Source organism: Mixophyes fleayi, chromosome 1, assembly GCF_038048845.1.
Source record: "Mixophyes fleayi isolate aMixFle1 chromosome 1, aMixFle1.hap1, whole genome shotgun sequence".
NCBI classification, from domain to species: Eukaryota; Metazoa; Chordata; class Amphibia; order Anura; family Limnodynastidae; genus Mixophyes; species Mixophyes fleayi.
This window is the reverse complement of record NC_134402.1, coordinates 299,148,174-299,166,573: the sequence shown is the minus strand read 5'-3', so window position 1 is coordinate 299,166,573 and position 18,400 is coordinate 299,148,174. Positions and strand designations below refer to the sequence as shown.

Here is an 18,400-nt window from a genome sequence, read left to right as displayed (position 1 = left end):
ATTCAATTGACGGCGGGATCCCCGCAAAGCCCGCGCTCGAAAAATATTACCGTTAATACGGTAATATCTCGCTGGATTTCAGCTCTAAGCTCCCTGAGCTGCGAGTTGAAATCCAGCGAGTAATTTACCGTATTAAAGGTATTTACGCGCAATATTACCGTATTAACGGTAATATTTTTCGAGCGCGGACTTTGCGGTGATCCCGCCGTCAATTGAATACCCCCCTTAAAGTCTTATACAATATTGTTTATTAGTAATATTAGTAAGGATACAAAGCGACTCCAATATTGTGGGTCCCCCCAAACAGTCCAGTACTGCACTCCTCTCTTCAACTATCACTCGCCTATTTAAAAATGCAGCAGTGTTGTCAAAGCCCATCCTGTGAACTTCCCATTCATGAAAATGGGAAGCTCACTGGGAAAGAGTACCCCTATGTGTTAGAAACGAACCTGCCATAGCAGCAGAGAGAGCAGCACTCTACCTGTCACACTGGAGAAACGATGCACCCCAAGTAAGTTAAAATGTGTATTTTATTATAATTTATTAAACTCCACCAAAACAAATTTGACATATTGGGCTCTTATTTAAGCATCTAGTTAATTACAAAACCTGGACCCTGATCGTGGTCCTCTTTAAACGTTTACAACATACTAAACATAATTTGAAACCTAATAATAACTTTCGAAGCTTTTATATTCTGTGCATAGTTGTTGTAATCCATATGTGACTCTATTGTTCTGCTGCTGCACTTCCCTGTGAGTACATGTAAATTCCTCTTACCCACAGAATGTCAGTCACTCCCTTCAGCCACCTGTCCTATCAGGGAGGAGTCAGGTGACTCCGCTGTGCTCATTCGGGCACCTTTCCGTGCTCAGGTGGAGTATTCGATGCCGTTCAAAGCAACCCGGATCTTCACAGAGCTCAGCATGTCTTCTAGTACAGAGGCTCCGCCGTCCCGCACAGCTCAGGTGCTGTCAGCGCTCTTCTATGGAGTTACCTCGTTCCTAATTATTCTGGTGAACAAGACTGTGCTCACCACCTACAGGTAGGAAGGAAAGGATCGCTTGTAAATAAAATCGATAATCGTGGGGAATGTAAGTGAACTATACCAGATTAATGAGTAAAGTGATATTATGTGCTCTGTGTAGAAAGCAAGAGGTAATAAATGTAACAGAACAGATTAGGTGACAGCCTTCACAGCATCATTGATGTATAAATATGTGTCTGTGCTTGAAATATATCTGTGTATGTGTATGTGTGTGTGTGTTATTTATATATATATATATATATATATATATATATATATATACACACGTTGTTGCACTCTGGATTACAATTTTCCAGTTTGCAGTCTCCTGAGTTCTGTCTGTTCAGTACTTTTACCAATAATTTGACATAGGAATTGGCATTTACACAAGGAAGAGTGGCCATACTCTCTCTATAGAGACCTACTAAGGGGATTGCTATTGCTTACGATCACAGTGGGACCACAGCACATGCGATCCCCTAGTAATAAATCAATAGGATGCTTAAAAATGTGAGTATCCACCGAAAACTGCTGTTTTCTGAGGATTTTAAGCAAAAAAATTGCATAATAAATAAACTCCTCTCTCTGCAAATATATCTTCAATCCAAACGTGAAATTGATGGCGCAATAACTCACATCAAAGAGTTCTTTAGAATTATCAAACAAGTAAGTATTCAGGGATCCTCCACAGCACCCCCTCAACATTACAGGTGGCAACGAAGTTCCATATATACTCTTGTGAGTCAGGAATAGTCTACTAACCTGTTTTACTGCCTGGCTTACAACTGCCTACAGATTGGAAACACTGGCCCTGTTGCCACATGCAGACACTGGAAAAACTGGAAATTCTAAGTCGGAACCAATGAAGTGTTGTGTAGTAGCTATACATTTTTAGATCAGATAAGCGTTTATTATTTCTCACATTGGCATGAGGCCAGTGCACATGATTTTTTTGTATATAACACTAGAAGGTGTCACTTACACACTGTATAAGCAGCCATTATGTGGGCCAATTATCAGCATCATTTTAAAGTTTACACTTTAAATGCAGTTAGTTTTTCAATTCAAACTAAAAAAGATAGTTTGCTATTATAGAAAAGACAAAAAATAGTGCACTAGAAAAGACAAAAAATAGTGCACTAGACTCACAACAATTAAACAGCCCAGTTAGAAATGAATATACACCCCAGTCAATTGTACATTCCAGAAACTAGATGACGTAGACAATCATGATAAAAGCTCCTCCCACTCAGAATCCACAGATTAGGTTAGAACAATTCAACCATTTAAAAATTAAAAACACAGGAGAGCATGTATAGTGTAGTAAATAATTTCAATGGGATCATTTTACGATATAATTTGTGTACTTCAATGAATTGATAAACAGCTTATCTAAAGCGTTGAAAGTTGAAAGCTACAGAAAGTTTCTCGTGATGCCATATCCGTAATGATTTTACCAACGACTGAAAGAAAAAAGTCCCGATCAGTATGTCAATTCATGTGTACACACTATACATGTTTTAAAAGATTTACCCTCCGATCCAGGGGCGCACGCAGGGGGGGTTTCTGAGTCTCCAGAACCCCCCCCCCCTCCGTGGATCGCAGCTGGCAAAAGCATGTTTTTAAACATGCAAAACATTTTTGCTGTTACAGCACCACCGCGACGCCTCTGTCACAGCGCCGCGGCTGCTGTATAACTTACGTTCGTGAGAAGGAGCTGCTGCGCATGCGCGAGCGCAGCAGCTCCTCCCTTGAATACCCATCACTCATCCTGGCTTCCTTGGGGCACGGTAGGGCTTTATATTTCAAGCAATCTTTCAGTGAATAAATAATAAAATATTTTATGATACTGGCCACAATCAATATGATGTATTGTTTTATTAACAGACCAAAGACTCCATTTCTGGGCAGCCTGCAGGGTATGCAGAGCTGTGTTATTGTATATAAATATTGTATTATAGGATTAAAAAAGTAGAGGATTCCTCTACTTTTTTAATCCTATAATACAATATTCATATAAAATAACACAGCTCTGCATACCCTGCAGGCTGCCCAGAAATGGAGTCTTTGGTCTATTAATAAAAAAACTACATCAGATTGATTGTGGCCAGTATCTGATTTCACCATGTAATATTTGTATGTATGTATATATATATATATATATATATATATATATATATATATATATATATATATTATAGTCCAAACTAGTGTCATGTTATAATTTTTTTTTTGTTGTTGTTGTTGTTGTTCGTTTTTTTCATGTACATTAGCAATGTTAGTTTCAATGTGTGTTATCAATGCTATTTTGATGTGCGGCATCATTCCTAGTTTTAATGTGCGTCATCAATGCTATTTTGATGTGCGGTTTTAATGTGGAGTGTAAATACTCATTTTACAGATAAGTTTTGAAGTTATACCATGTGAATAAGATTTTATTTTGTGAAAAATTTGTACTTGTTATTTGCAGTAAAAAAGTTTATGTTGACATCTTATTGTGGCGCTTTATTTTTTAAGTTGTATTTTTGCTTTGTTCAGAATTCAACTATTTGGAAACCCCCCCTTAAAAATCCTGCGTTTGCCCCTGCGATCTGTACTCTTCATCTGTCACAACCATCTGCTGAAAAGATCATGACTCTGTAAACTCTATTGAGATCCTGATAGCGAGTGCACATACACACTGCAGGATTGGAAGGGCATCGTGCCATCGTTGAACGAGATTTTTAGTAAGGTTTATAATGAAATGATGCGATGAGCACTGGAACGATAATCGTTCATCGTTTGTGTACACACTTATGCAATATCGGGCCGAACAGTCGTTTATCGCGTGTTTAGCATGATAATCCACTGAAAAGCCTGTAGCGTGTGCCCAGCCATAGAGCTTTCCATGAATTGGTGCAGCAACTCCACAGTAGACTATTTTCAATAGAGGAAAACCCTTAAAATAAAACACAGGCCAAATAGTGCCATCCATAGTGTAGCAATACCAAAAATTTTATCAAGCATCAAAAAATTAAATTTGTATATAAGAATAAATGAATATAGGATTATCTTTTATCCTATCCAAAGGAGACTGTAAACAACTTCCTCTCTGTAGGATGTTTCTATGTGGCAAATCCGGGTACTGAAACTTATTAGTAATGCCAGTAATTGCAGCCAAGGGACCAATGCTACAATGACAATAGTGAAAACAAACAAGGACAGAAATAATACAGGAGTCTCTGAAGTGCTGTGAAGCGTGTCTTATGTTTCCAAAGTGATCTTAACTGAAACAATAATAATTGAGTCTAAATAGACACGTGTGCTAGTGATGTGTACATTACGTATATAAAAGTATCTAATATGTTTAAAATTACGGGTTAATATTACAGTAAAACAAAGGGGCTATGTTCCTTGGTACAAATGGATGCAATGTATAATGTAAAAAGAAAGATTTTAATCTCGCACAGGAATAAACATATTACAGGCAAATAACTAGGTTGCAACCTAAAGACGTACATGAATAGACAGATGGACAGTGTTGCATAAATATATAGAAAAACTAAATAAATTCCAACAAAAAATCATGAAGGAATTCAAGAATGTTAATATATTAAACCCATTCGAAAAAGATATGTGAAAGTCAGTTTAAATTACCTAACACAACAACAGTTCAAAGGTCTCTATAGAGAAATCAAAAGTCACTGGGAATAGACACTTAGGAGGTCAATCAATGCAGGATACATAGCCATGAAAAAAAAAACAAATTAAAAAGCCCAGTATAGTCTTCCAGTATAACTATGACGCTGGTAGCATAAGTAAGTTGTTACAAAAGTAGATGCTGTGAGTGTATCCTGGCAGATGGAGTATTCCGATATTTTAAACTGCAGGGTTATTGGAGGAGGTAAATGATCCCTGAGGTGTCACATGTGCTTTTGGATTCAATATGGTAGGTTTCTCCAGTGACATTGAATGAAAAAGTAGTAATACTTTTGGTGTTTTTAGTGTGGCTAACTTTACATGCCAAACATCTATTAGAATGGTAGAATCCTCCTTCTTTATCTTTTAGCCATGTACTGACCGTATGGGTGGTTTTAGGAGGGATGGTGCTACTCACTAATTCATAAGGTTATCAGCCTTAATGTAGATAAATCTTGGTTTCTCAGGGAGGATTTCCCTCATTTTATCGTCTCCTAACAGTACTTTCCAGTGTTTCCTAAAAACATTCTCAATCTTTCTGGAGTCCTGGCTAAATCTGGTGATAAAGGGAATTTGTTCAAACTCCTCCTCTCTATTTTTCTTGGAAAGGAGATGATCTCTATCTGCACCTCTTATGGTATTGTGTGCCTGTTCAATAGTCTCAGGGTCAAAGTCCCTTTCCAAGAATCTTTCTTTGAGAGTATTTGTCTGTATCTCATATTGGTCGATTTTCGAACAGTTGTGCCTTATTCTAGTGAATTGGCCTTTTGGTATATTATGGATCCAAGCTTTATGATGACTACTGGAGGATGGGATGTAAGAATTTGAATCCACCTTCTTAAAGAAGGTCCTGGTTTCGATATATGGCCATTTTCAACATAAATTTCCAAATCCAAAATATGGATCGATTTAGAACTGATGTTAGCTGTGAATTGTAAATTCAATGATTGGATCCCTGATACAATAGGCCTACCGGGGGGATTAACAAGATCTTTGTGTATTTTGGGCAGAATATAGATAACTGGTATTCTGGGAAATCTAATGAATAAAATGGAAAATTCTGCTTTATTCAATATGCCTCTCTGGAGTGCTGGGAGTAGAAGGTCAGTAATAAGTTAAAATCTTAAAAAAATCTCTTTTTCGGAACTTTTTAGATTGCGGTAGGGAGCAGTCGCAATACTATTTGATGGTGACTGCTTAGAAAAACGATACAGAATGCAAAGCAGCAGATATCCTCGATATCTGATGTGATGCAACAATCATAAATTTCAAGGATACTCCAAAGTGCGCCAGAATCACAGGAAGTATTCTTTAACAAGAGTGCACTGTTTGATAAATAGGCCCCTAAGGCTGATAACCTTAGAAAAGAATTAGTGAGTAGCACCATCCCTCCTATAACCACCCATACGGTCAGTACATGGCTCAAAGATAAAGAAGGAGGATTCTACCATTGTAATAGATGTTTTGCATGTAAAGGTAGCCACACTAAAAACACCAAAAGTATTACTAATTTTTCATCCAATGTTACTTGAGAAACCAACCATATTGAATCCAAAATCACATGTGACACCTCAGGGATCATTTACCTTCTTCAGTGCCCCTGCGGTTCACAATATATAGGTAGGACGAACAGAAGATTGCATGTAAGAATATCTGAGTATCACCGTAACATTAGGAAAGGGTTGGACACCCACATTTGTTACAACACTTTGCAGTACACCATGCTAAAGATCCGACCTTACTTACATTTATAGGCATCCATAAAGTCCAAAAACCATGGAGGGGAGGGGATTATTTAGGAATCATATTTCGAGAAGAGTCCAGATGGATTTACAATATGAAATCTCTATCACCAAAAGGGCTTAACATTAATTTTGAACTTAACAACTTTTTGTAATACTTGAGATATATATTACCTCCTATCCCTCTCTGACAATATCCTCATTAAGAAGATTACATGTTATGTATCTGGGTTTCTCTCTATGTTCAATACAAGGGCATTTCCTACATAGGACTTCTGTTTATCTGTACTATAACCCCATTATATAGTTAGGATGATCTTATTATGCATTAAGACATACACTTTCACTACCCGGTTATAGCTGCTGTCAAACATCTATGGCAGCAGCAGCTTATATATCCATTTCTATCTGTCACACTGATATTCTGTACAGATGGCCAGTCTATTGATAATTTATATCTGTTGGCTACACGTGAAGTTTCCAGTCTAATATTTACTTTTGTATCTTATGCGTGATGATTTGTTTTTATCATTATAAGAAGAAACTCCTCCTTCTCTGTAGGGGGCTCTCAGCAACGTCAATCAACGAACTTTGTTGCTGATTGGCCCCTCATTCACCAGTCAATTACTTTATTGTGCCAAGGCGCTTTTTTATAAACCTGTAGATACAGGTTTACTATTCATCCCTAAGGAAGCTGTTAAGCGAAACGCATTGGATTGACCTATCTACATCACCCATCTGTCCAGATTCCCATCACATTAGCACCATTGAGGTAAAACCGGCCTTTGTCCAGTCCTCGATGCATGCGCATTCGCAAGAAAAATTCAGCCACAGCCGCAACGGTAAAGGTTCGTATTATTCCCCTTATAGCTGATACAGAACACCGATAGACCCGGAGAGTCACCTGCAAAGCCCTTTAAAAAGGGTAAGTTCCACTGTCAATCCCCGGACACTGCGGTACTCTTGGACTGATCACGGACTGAGTATTTCTCTATTTAAGACCACTCTACCTTATCGGAATACTCCATCTCTCACTCACAGCATCTACTTTTGTCAAAACCTATTTATGCTACCAGCGGCATAGTTATACTGGAAGTCTTTGTGTTATTTTTTCGTGGCTATATATCCTGCATTGAATGACCTCCTATAGAGACCTTGGAACTGTTGTTGTGTATAGGTTATTTTGACTGACTTTCAAATACCTTTTTCGAGTCATTTTAATATATTTACCATTATTGAATTCCTTCATGATTTTTTGTTGGAACTTATTTAGTTTATCTGTATATTTATGCAACACTGTCCATCTGTCTATTCATGTACGTCTTTAGGTTGCAACCTAATTATTTGCCTGTAATATGTTTATTCCTGTGCAAGATTAAAAATCTTTCTTTTTACACTATACATTGCATCCATTTGCACCAAGGGACCTAACCTCTTTGTTTCACACTATTGGAAGGGCTAGGACTCTCCTTCTATATTGCATTAGTCCCTACGGCAGGATTAGGGTTTACACAGATTAGGGAGCGCAGATCCCCATCTTCTTTTGTTCTTATTAATAATTCAGTAAAATCATAGTGGTTCTGGCATAAGTAAATTATGTGCTACTGTGGTGACTGGGACCTGATGTAAATTGTACATTAATGATAATATAAAATCCAAAATAGTAAAAAGGAGAAATTCTTATATCATGTGTGACGTTCTAATAAAGTACTATAATGCACAATATGCCTGACTATCCTTATAGTTTTAGTTTTGTTATAGTGGGGTGAATGAGCAGTGTTTTGGGGCTGCAGGGGCTCAGTGTAACATTATTAGCTCTGGCACTGCACTAATTAAAAAGTTTAACCTGTGCGGTGCCAGAGATGGGTAGACCAAATGTACCTGATCACTGACCTGACGTGTAAAACAATCCTTGCACTGGTATGATGGAGGATAGCAGCACTGTGTGTTTTTGGTTGAAAATCCACCTATACGCAGCTGTTAGTTGACTACTATGTAAATTTTCCGCTGCTGCGGGATTTTAGTGATTTATTCACTTCCCTTTCTGGGATTAAGAAATTTAAAAAGTGCTTTTTGTTCTGGTTTATGCACTGATCACAAGGAGTGGTGATCAGTGCATGAAATAGGAGCTGAGTATGTGTAAACAAATTGTCTCATGTTAAATCAGTCCACTTTGTAGCTTCTTCATACTAACCTTATAGTAGAGCTAATCAGGGACCTCTCCACCCTGTGTATCTGCCAGTATCTGTCAAAATTATTATTATCTGACAAACTCTACCAGATGGTATCATTAGTGATTACGAGGTTTCATTGTTTAATGTGCAACATTTTATTGGTTACATTAAGTTTCTTGTGAAGGATATATAACCATTTGGGTTTACTACAATCTACTAAAATTAATGATCAACATTTATATTTTATGGTCTCACAGATGACCAAAGTTAAGGATGACAGTAAATGTCATTTACAGGTAGACTTGTTGCTATATTATAAAAATGTCTATAGAAACAAAGAAAGACAAAGACAGCATATCAATTAAGTTATGGTTTATCTGATCAACTAAGTTAAGAATATTTTTCCTATTCTCTAGGTTATTTATTCAAAGCATGTTGGAATTCCTTTAGTGTAGTCAAATGCATCTGCATGAAGTTTATTGTTTTATTGCAGCAAAACAATATTTTCTAACATTGTTTATACCCCATAAGTTTATTATAGCATTCCATTCCATGTAACCAGCCCAACAATTTACAGACTTGTACTGGTGACCAGAGGCGGGCTGGGCCGGGGGGCAGGGGGGCCCCGGCCGCTCAGTTTTACAGCTATTCGGGCCGCCTCCCCCCCCATTGAATATAATACTTAATGAATATTGCAAGCGGCCGCATCACAAGACATGTGATACGGCCGCGTCAGCGCACAGGTGGCCGCATCACATGTCACGCGATGCGGCTGTGTCATTGGACGCGGCCGCCTCGCGTGTCACGAGATGCGGCCGCCTGTGCGCCCCCCGGGCTTCCACTTACCAGCCCGCGCCTGCTGGTGACCTGATTCTCCTGTCAGGCATATATGCATATGAATCCATTTCTAAATGTGTTGCATTTATGTGAATACGTCCTAACTGTTCTTACTGGCCTATGTTTGCCTGTCCCTTCCCTCCCCCATTCTGCCTCTCTAGATGTAAATAGACGCATGTCAGTGTAATAAAAAAATCATGATCCAGATGTACGCATACACTTTTTTTCCACATGTACAGTACAAAGATGCACATTTTAAGCAAAGAATGGACTTGTGTCAAACTCTAAATGACTCCCTTAGGGTGCAGTCAGCTGACTGGGACAGGAAGTTCCTGGTAGCTTTGCCAACTTTGGCATTCAGCTCAATCTCTGAACTGTACTATGAGTTGCCATTTATCTTGTTGTTTGGCATCTGAGCTGTATCAACAACAGCAGCATGAAGGACCTCAGGGGCGCACGCAGGGGGGATTTCTGGGTCTCCAGAAATCCCTCCCCTCCGCTAACGAAGTGCCCCACATAGCGGCACTGTACTATATAGCAGCCGCGGCACTATCAAAGAAGTGTCCGCGGCAGTGCTGTATTGTATACAGCTGTATTGTATACAGCACCCCCGCGGACGCTTCTTTGACAGCGCCGCAGCTGCTGTATAGTACAGTGCTGCCAAAATGGAGCAGCTCTCGTTTTTTTTTTGGGGGGGGGAACCCCCCTAAAAATACTGCGTGCGCCCCTGGACCTTGGAGTTAGGGTTTCAGATGTCATATAGCAAGCAGTAAAGCATATATACTTTAGTTTTACATTGCAAAAGCATATTGCAATGGTAAAGGACAGGGTTCACCATCATATTTACCCTCCACAAGAAAGGTGGCTTAAACGAAAACCAGTAGAGCAGGTTCCTTTATAGGTGTGATTGCTGGATGTTTATTCTGAGGAGTAGCTGTGACAAGGTTGAACGGTTTGCAATATGTATGTATTTATTGTTATATATATATATATATATATATATATATACTGTATATATCAATATATAGATAGATAAATATTTTATTTTATCTTTCTTAAGAAATGCGTATGTGTTAATTTCATTTCTTAGTCCTGTGAGTGCTAGTCCTTGTTAAGCAATGGGAAAGGATAATGTAATATTTGGTTGTATAGGAAGAAGTATTTGTACTATGTAAATGGTGGTTATGTTGGTGCTTAGTATGTCACTGGTCTGACCTCACCTCACATACTGTGTAATTATGTAGAAAATCTCTCTAAAAGACAATAAAATGCAAAATGTTCAGAGAATGCCTATTAAAGAAAAGAACATGGCACCAATTTTATACTATATTATAAACAAGAGGACTAAACATTAGAGAAGAATAACAAAGGGAGAAGAAAGTGTAAAGGTAAACTATGGCCAAATCGTCAATGTAAAAATGAAAGGTGTCAGTACAGATAGTGCATTGCAGATTGCTGAGTATGTTGCAGCATAGCTGCAGAACGGTTTGAGTGCGAATGCTGGACCAGTCCACCGACACCGAAAGCACCTAGAATGGGCATGTGAGCACCAGAACTGGAATGTGGAGCAATGGAAGAAGGTTGCGTTGTCTGTTGAGTCACGTGTTCTTTTTCATCATGTGGACGGCTGTGTGTGTGTGCGTCTTTTTCCTGGGGAAGAGATGTCACCAGTATGCACTATGGGAAGAAAGAAAGCTGGCGAAGGCAGCGTGATGCTCTGGGCAGTGCTCTGCTGGGAAACCTTGGGTCCTGGCATTCATGTGGATGTTACTTTGACACGTACCATCTACCTAAACAGTGTTGCAGACCAAGTACAAGGATAATGCATCCTGCCACACTGCAAAATTGTTCAGAAATGGTTTGAGGAACATGATAAAGAGTTCAAGCTGTTGACTTGGCCTCCAAATTCCCCAGATCTCAATCCAATCTCATCTGTGGGATGTGCTGGAAAAACAAATCCGAGCCATGGAGGCCCCACCTCGCAACTAATACCCCATTCATACTGCACCAAAATCCCAGGTTTTTGCCGGGGCGAGCTGAAACGACCCGGGTCTTGGTGCAGTATGAATGGTACAACTCAAAAATCCCAGGTCTAAAAACCCGGGTCTTCAACCCAGGATTTATCGAGGGGTAATTCCCGGGTCGGACCCGGGTTGCCTGCACTATGAATGGTGCAACCCGGGTTTTTCAACCCGGGTTGCACAGAAAACAAGCTGATTGGCTGTCTGCCTGTCTCTGGAGGATGATGTCATAGATGGGAGCCCCTGGAAGATTCTAGAAGGAGTTTAAGAGAAATGGTGGATGGTGGAGTTCTCTGAAAAAGTGTGTATTAACAGCAATTATGACACACTAGATGGAGGAAGAGGTGCGTGAGCTGCTGAATGCCAGAGGGGAGGAAGAAATTCGAAGGCAAGTGACTGGGACTGTGAAGGATGCCACAGTGTACTACAACATTGCCAAAATACTCACACAACGTGGCATAAAGAGGACACAGCAACAAGTCCTGAACAAATTGAAGTCCCTGAGGAAGCAGTACACTAAAGTCCATGACCACAACAGGCGCAAAAGTGGCGCTGCAAGAATGGACTGGCCCTTTTATGACCAGTGCAATATGGTCTTTGGACATTCTCCTCTGACAAATCCAATTGCACTGTCATCTTCTAGCAATGTTGATGCGGCTATACCAACACCACCAGAGAGCACACAGACAAGCGAGGCCGCAACGGTAATAATAGAAGATTCTACAACAGATGACACCAACATTTCTTTGGACGAACTGAACGATTCACAGCCATTCCCTGCTGCGCAAGTCGTTACAGATACTTCGCAAGAAACGCAGCCAGAACCAGTGCCGGTGTCAAAGTCTACGCCAGGTCCCAGTTTACGCTCCAACAGTAAGTATCTTTAATAATCTCACATAACAACCAACTATATATACATACCAATATATCTACATAATTGGCAAAAAAAAAAATAACTGTATAAACATAACTGCCAAAAACAGAGAACTATATCAACAGAAATGCAAGCCAAATACCAATATATCTACATAACTTAAAAAAGAGAACTATATCAACAAAAAGCCCAAAAGACAAATATAATACACTCCAAAGTATTAAAACATTAACACGCATATGTTGCAGTGCAAAACTACTGGGCAAGAGGGAGGAGGCCTCAAGCACATATCAGCTTACAACACTGCTTTTTTGTTCTGCCACATTATATATTGTAATGTATGTTTTACTGGGTTTTTTTCTACGTACAGTTTACAACGTTCCTAAAAAACGCAAAAGGCCCAACAAAATGGAGCAAGCAACTAAAATAATGACAACTGTCATGATGGATCAACTGCGGGAGATGGAGAGCAACATGAGGGAACACGAGAATACACAACTGCAGCGTTTCATGGACAATGAGCGGGATCTCCAGGACTCTTTCCTCATGCAAATCATGAACATGCAGGAACGCGTGTTACGTGAAAATCGGGAGTGTAAGATGGGATTCATGGACAGACTCCTCTCACGGGTGCAGGCACCTCCTCCAAGTCCTTACTATTATGACGGACATTATCCTATGTACCAGCGGGGGCAAGCCATAGGCAACAATAACCCTCCAAACCCGGTACATTATACACAACATGCTCAACCTATGGGTAACCCTAACATAGAATACCCACCTGGTAACCAAACCACTCCACAACCAGAAATGCCACAATATCGGCAATTGTAATAATCATGTTTTATGGACAAATGTTTAACAGTTAATTGTTATTATGTATGTTACGTGTGATCTGGAAACACGCCGTTAGCTTGACATATTACGTAAAAAGCAAATTTGCACTTACTGTTTGCGCACATTTGTGTCTTCTGTTTACTACTTGTGTATATATATATTTTTTTTCTACATGCAAGTAAGCACTTTTGTATTGTGTCATTTTATATTTTTGTGAAGAGACATATGAGGAAATATGTACAAAACAAAATACAATATGTGAAATAAACATTTTTATTTACTTTTACATTTGTGTGGTACATTCAAACAAGTGAGGTCAAATTTTCAGCCAATGAAAACTGCTCTGGTGATGACTCCCACGAATTGCCAGGGCACAGACTTGTGCAGTATGATGGGGTCAACCCGGGAAATTCCCGGGTCCGAGGTGCAGTATGAATGGTGTTTCTGAGCTGGGACGCTCCGAGCCCCGGCAAAAACCCGGGTGGAAAAACCCGGGATATTGTCGGGGCGGCAGTATGAAAGCAGTATCACAGGACTTAAAGGATCTGCTGCTAATGTCTTTGTGCCAGATACTACAGGACAGCATAAGAGGTCTTGTGGAGTCCATGCCTCAACAGGTCAGAGCTGTTTTGGTGGCACAAGGATGATCTACACAATATCAGGCAGGTGGTTTTAATGATGTGGCTGATTGGTATGTATACTAATTGCTGACATTTGTTCTCACGAAAAAACAACCAACACAACAAAACAATACTGCCTCCCCTAACTGCTAAATGTATTGTGGATAGAAGCTGTAATTTAGATATGATGGTCTTGAGGCTCACAGTATGGAGTTTTGTAAATTCTTGTATCCACAAAGTTGTGGGATAAAGTAACTTACTCAGTTGGATGGTGGGTTAACATTTTGTAACCTTTTTTGTAGAACTTAATTGATTTCTGTTCGATAACAGTCAGGATATCATCTATGTAACATCTATATAGCATTCATGTTTTTTGGGTTTGTAGGTAAAATTGACTTGGAAATTGTCTTTCAGCTTCACCATGAACAGATTTGATTGCTATGGCACAAAACAGGTTCCATACAAGTCCCCTTTGTCATTTCACGGATGTAGGGCAGGTATGATTCCCAATAACTGGAGACTGATGGGCGAACAGAGATGTAGTCAAAGATGAAGCCAAAGAGTCAAAACCAAATTGGTCTCAAGTCGCTCAGAGAGATGCTCATAGCTTGCACTGTGATCCCAAACACACCACCCTGGGTCATGTCTTGCTGAGTCCGTCCACATTTTTTCACAGTGCTCATGTTTGTCTCATAAATGTCAAATAATAATATTTCTAGGCAAGGCAGCTTTAGTAGCATAAGAAATTGGTAGCGGTTTATGAAGAACAAATTCAGGTGTCGATGTAGTTACAGATAACGGGTCTTATTTATTAAGGAAAGTTAAGTAAAAGTAAGCAAGTAAGCAAACTTAAAATGTGATGGAAGATTTATATTTGGAGTTGGGCATGTCCTAGATCAACTTTAAATTTGATTAAGGAAAGTTAAGCACAAAACTGAGTAAGTTTTCTTACTTAAGTGTTCTGGACAAAACCATGTTGCAATGCAAGGGGTGGAAATGAGTTTATTATTTTGCACATAAGGAAAATACTGGCGGATTTTTCATGTAGAACACAAATACTTGAAAACTTATTTATACACTGAAATTTAAAGTTAATCAAGGACTTGCCCTACCCAAATATAAATCTGCCATCACATTTTAAATTTACTTCCCCCTCCAATGCAACATGGTTTTGCCTTGCTTACTTTTGCTTAACTTTTCTTAATGAACCAGGCCCATTATTCTCTAAAAAATTAACAAGTGTTTATGGAACACAGACTAAGATGTCACTGCAGCAACAGATTGTAACAACCATAGATCGTAGATATATATTCTAACCAACTTAAAAATATTTATTATTATGAAGGATAATGCTGGTTCAGCAGGTAGGCTCGTATCAGTCAGAAAGCTTCTGTGCATCTAGCAGAGGGGCACATTTATCAATATTCACATAAAGTGAAAAATAGTTATCAATCCTTATCGCAATGATAAGGATTGAACTATTTCTCAAATTTATGTACAACCCTGCACAGAAACAGCAGTTCCGATAAACTGCTGTTTCTGTGATAAAAAAAAAATCATACTTACCCGCCTCTTCGGAACGCGATGTCCATGGATCTCCTCCTCGTCTTCTTCACTTCTCTTCTTACAGCAATTGCGAACAAATATCTCGCTCTGTCTCTGCAACTATCGTTGTAAAACTCATTTGGGTGTAGGAAGTTCCCATTTAAACTGACATAACTCCAAAAATTTTATTTAATCAGGCCATAAAGGGGTGAAAATCCTCCTGTCATCAAGTGCAGAGAGAGAGCGGTGAGCAGGGCCAGACTGGCACTAAAAATCAGCCCTGGCATTTAAAGTACACAGGCTCGCCTCAGTCCCAGAATGAGAGAAACTGTGCGCGGCGGCGCCCCAAAAAGGGCGTAACCACATTGTGTTGTGGGTGTGGCCAACATGGGGCATTGATACATACATTATAGTAAAACATTACATTTATCAAATGTTTTTTTGGAACTTGTTAGATTGCAGCCGGGAGCAGTCACCATACTGTAGAATGGTGACTGCTCCCAAAAACGAAAAGGAATGCAAAGCAGCAGATATCCACAATATCTGCTGCGATGCACCCTTCTTAAATATGCAAGGGGCACAGAGGGACTTTTTTTTTAATAGTAAGTGAACAATAGTGCACTATCATTATTTGTTAAATATGCCCCAGAGTCCCTTATGAAATGCCTTGATGAAGTTCTTTACATAGGAGAAACTGGACAGAAGAAGCATGAATTTACACCACTTTAACCACTTGATGACAGGAGGATTTTCACCCCTTCATGGCCTGATTAAATAAAATTTTTGGAGTTATGTCAGTTTAAATGGGAACTTCCTACACCCAAATGAGTTTTACATTGTTTTTTTCTGTGACAAATCTGGCTTTCTTTTTAACAAAGAACAATGAAATGAACTAGTTTGTCCCTGAGGCTCTCCTTGGGTATTTTTAATACAAGGGCCAAATTGTTAAATCTAATCCAGAGACTTTATGATCGACCTGGACAGAGAAATATTAAAAGTTACCTTTATTTCATACCTTTAATTAATAGCCATTTTAAAAAGTAATATATTAAAACCCTATAAAACATATTGCCTGTTTGTGAGTGATTAGTCATTACGTTATTAGGTCAATACTGATTATAAGTAAGGGGTATAAATTTTATTTTTTCCAATTAATTTTTCATACTCATTCGCAATGAGCTGTATAGGAGGGGCACCATCATTTTTTGTCGGATTTTCCATTATTATATGTCTAGAATTTAAAAGTTATTATTCATCTGTACATTATACAAACACTGAGCAGTAATCTTTAGTTGTACTCTGTACTGCTTATTAAGAATATGAGCAGAATATTATATTAGTGTTACATATAAAAAGATCTATATCAAGGTGTTCCCTTGAATAATGTTGAGCCTTTTCTCATAGAAAATAGCACAGGTCTGTGGTTTTAAATCATGTAACTATTGCTCAGTAATGATTTAATGATTGGTTACATGTTATAAAAGTATCTTTTGTGCTTGGCATTAACAAGCTGTTGCAAAATCATTAGGATCCATTTCATTACATTACATTCATATATATATAGAAGTGCTTATACCTGCAGACATAAAGAATAAGTACGGTATATCAGTATGTGCTTTATTACATTGGTTTATTGTTTATTTCTTTGTAAATATTCAAGTGTAATAATGATATATTCATTTCCTTATTGTTCTGCAGTTAATGTTTGCATTTGATCTTGTCCTAAGAAATACGCTCATGTTCTCTATACCATGCTCTCACTGATGATATTCATTCATACATAGTTTGACATTTTTATTGTTATTATTTACAATAAAGTGCAAACTGATATACTGTACTTAAACTTATAGTCAATATGGAACTGTTTTAAATGGTTTTAATATTTTGCTTATTATAAATACACAAGGAATGCACAAAGTAGTTATTTTCCTTCTTCCCTTTCTTCTTCTTTGTCATGGAAACTTGTAAAGTTTACGTGTATATAAGCAAAGTTTTTTAGAACAGGTATTTGCATGCTCTATGCCAGTGTTATTGTTTTTAAGACAGGAATTAGAAGTTAAGTTAAAAAATTAAAGAATGAAAGGGTAAATGAAATGTTACAACACCCACAAATACTTTACATATGCATATTATTGTGGCCCACATAAGTAGGCCAAACCTCAAATAAAGTAGTGGTGATGAGATGGTTATCTGAATAATGTCAATTTGGAGTGGCTGGTGTGTGACACGCACAGTAAACGTATTTAAAAGAGATTAATATCTGAACCAGAGTTAACATTAAACCATTGCAATTTCAATTTGTTGTACCTCTGAGGCAAAGGATGCCTCAGAGGTACAACAAAAAGGTCTTGAAAGTATGACATACAAAAGGCCTGATTCATCTTCGGACATAAGTCCTGCATGCAATTTATGTCTGAACACACTGACACTTCTGACTGCCTATGACTTGAAGAACAAGGAAGGGAAAGGGCGGACGCATGTAGGCAATGTACAGTAAGGGTGTGCACATTTGTCTTATTCAAGTCCAGGGCAACTCTGAGGTACTTGTTTATTAACCATTTTACTTGCCCCAGCTAGAGGGCAGGTGTAAGTGCAGACTAATAGTGATGACTTGTGCCTATGCATGCCAGAACATGTGTTTGCAAGTAAGAGAAACTATAAAAATGCATTATATGTACAGTACGCATTAAGAACATTCTGGTTTATGTATTTCATGTAAAAAAGAAAAATGCATTTTTATTAATGATTGTAGTATTAAGATTTAATTTCTTTAAGATATTTTTTTTTTGCATGCTTTATGTTACATATGCATATACGTATCCTGCAGTCTGTTATGTCTGTCTGAATACCTAAGTATAGCCAGAACGTTCTTATAACTTTTACCTACATTCAAGTTGAAAAATTTCTTGAGGTCCAGTTGTACTCAAATTGGGGCGGACGTGCATGTTTGTTACATCCGATTATTTTAAACACAAGTTGCATTATCATTGCGTTCCAAGATGAATCGGACTCAAAATGTGTTTTATACAAAGAAAGTCTTGTCAG

At 38.5% G+C, this 18,400-nt stretch overlaps 2 protein-coding genes across 3 annotated transcripts in view; both read left to right on the top strand.

Moving 5' to 3' along the window:
* The first annotated feature begins 807 nt into the window (after positions 1-807).
* Positions 808-18,400, top strand: part of SLC35D2 (solute carrier family 35 member D2) — a 79,329-nt gene continuing 61,736 nt past the window's right edge. For both annotated transcript variants that reach the window (XM_075211089.1, XM_075211088.1), the window contains exon 1: positions 808-1,045. In XM_075211089.1, the coding sequence (XP_075067190.1) occupies positions 888-1,045 (158 nt within the window). In that variant the 5' untranslated portion in view covers positions 808-887. The remainder of the gene's footprint in view (positions 1,046-18,400) is intronic.
* On the top strand, positions 11,812-17,119 carry LOC142108092 (uncharacterized). Its single transcript, XM_075191735.1, has 3 exons — positions 11,812-12,352; positions 12,724-12,983; positions 17,054-17,119. Exons 1-3 carry the CDS (start codon positions 11,812-11,814, stop codon positions 17,117-17,119), a joined length of 867 nt encoding a protein of 288 aa, XP_075047836.1.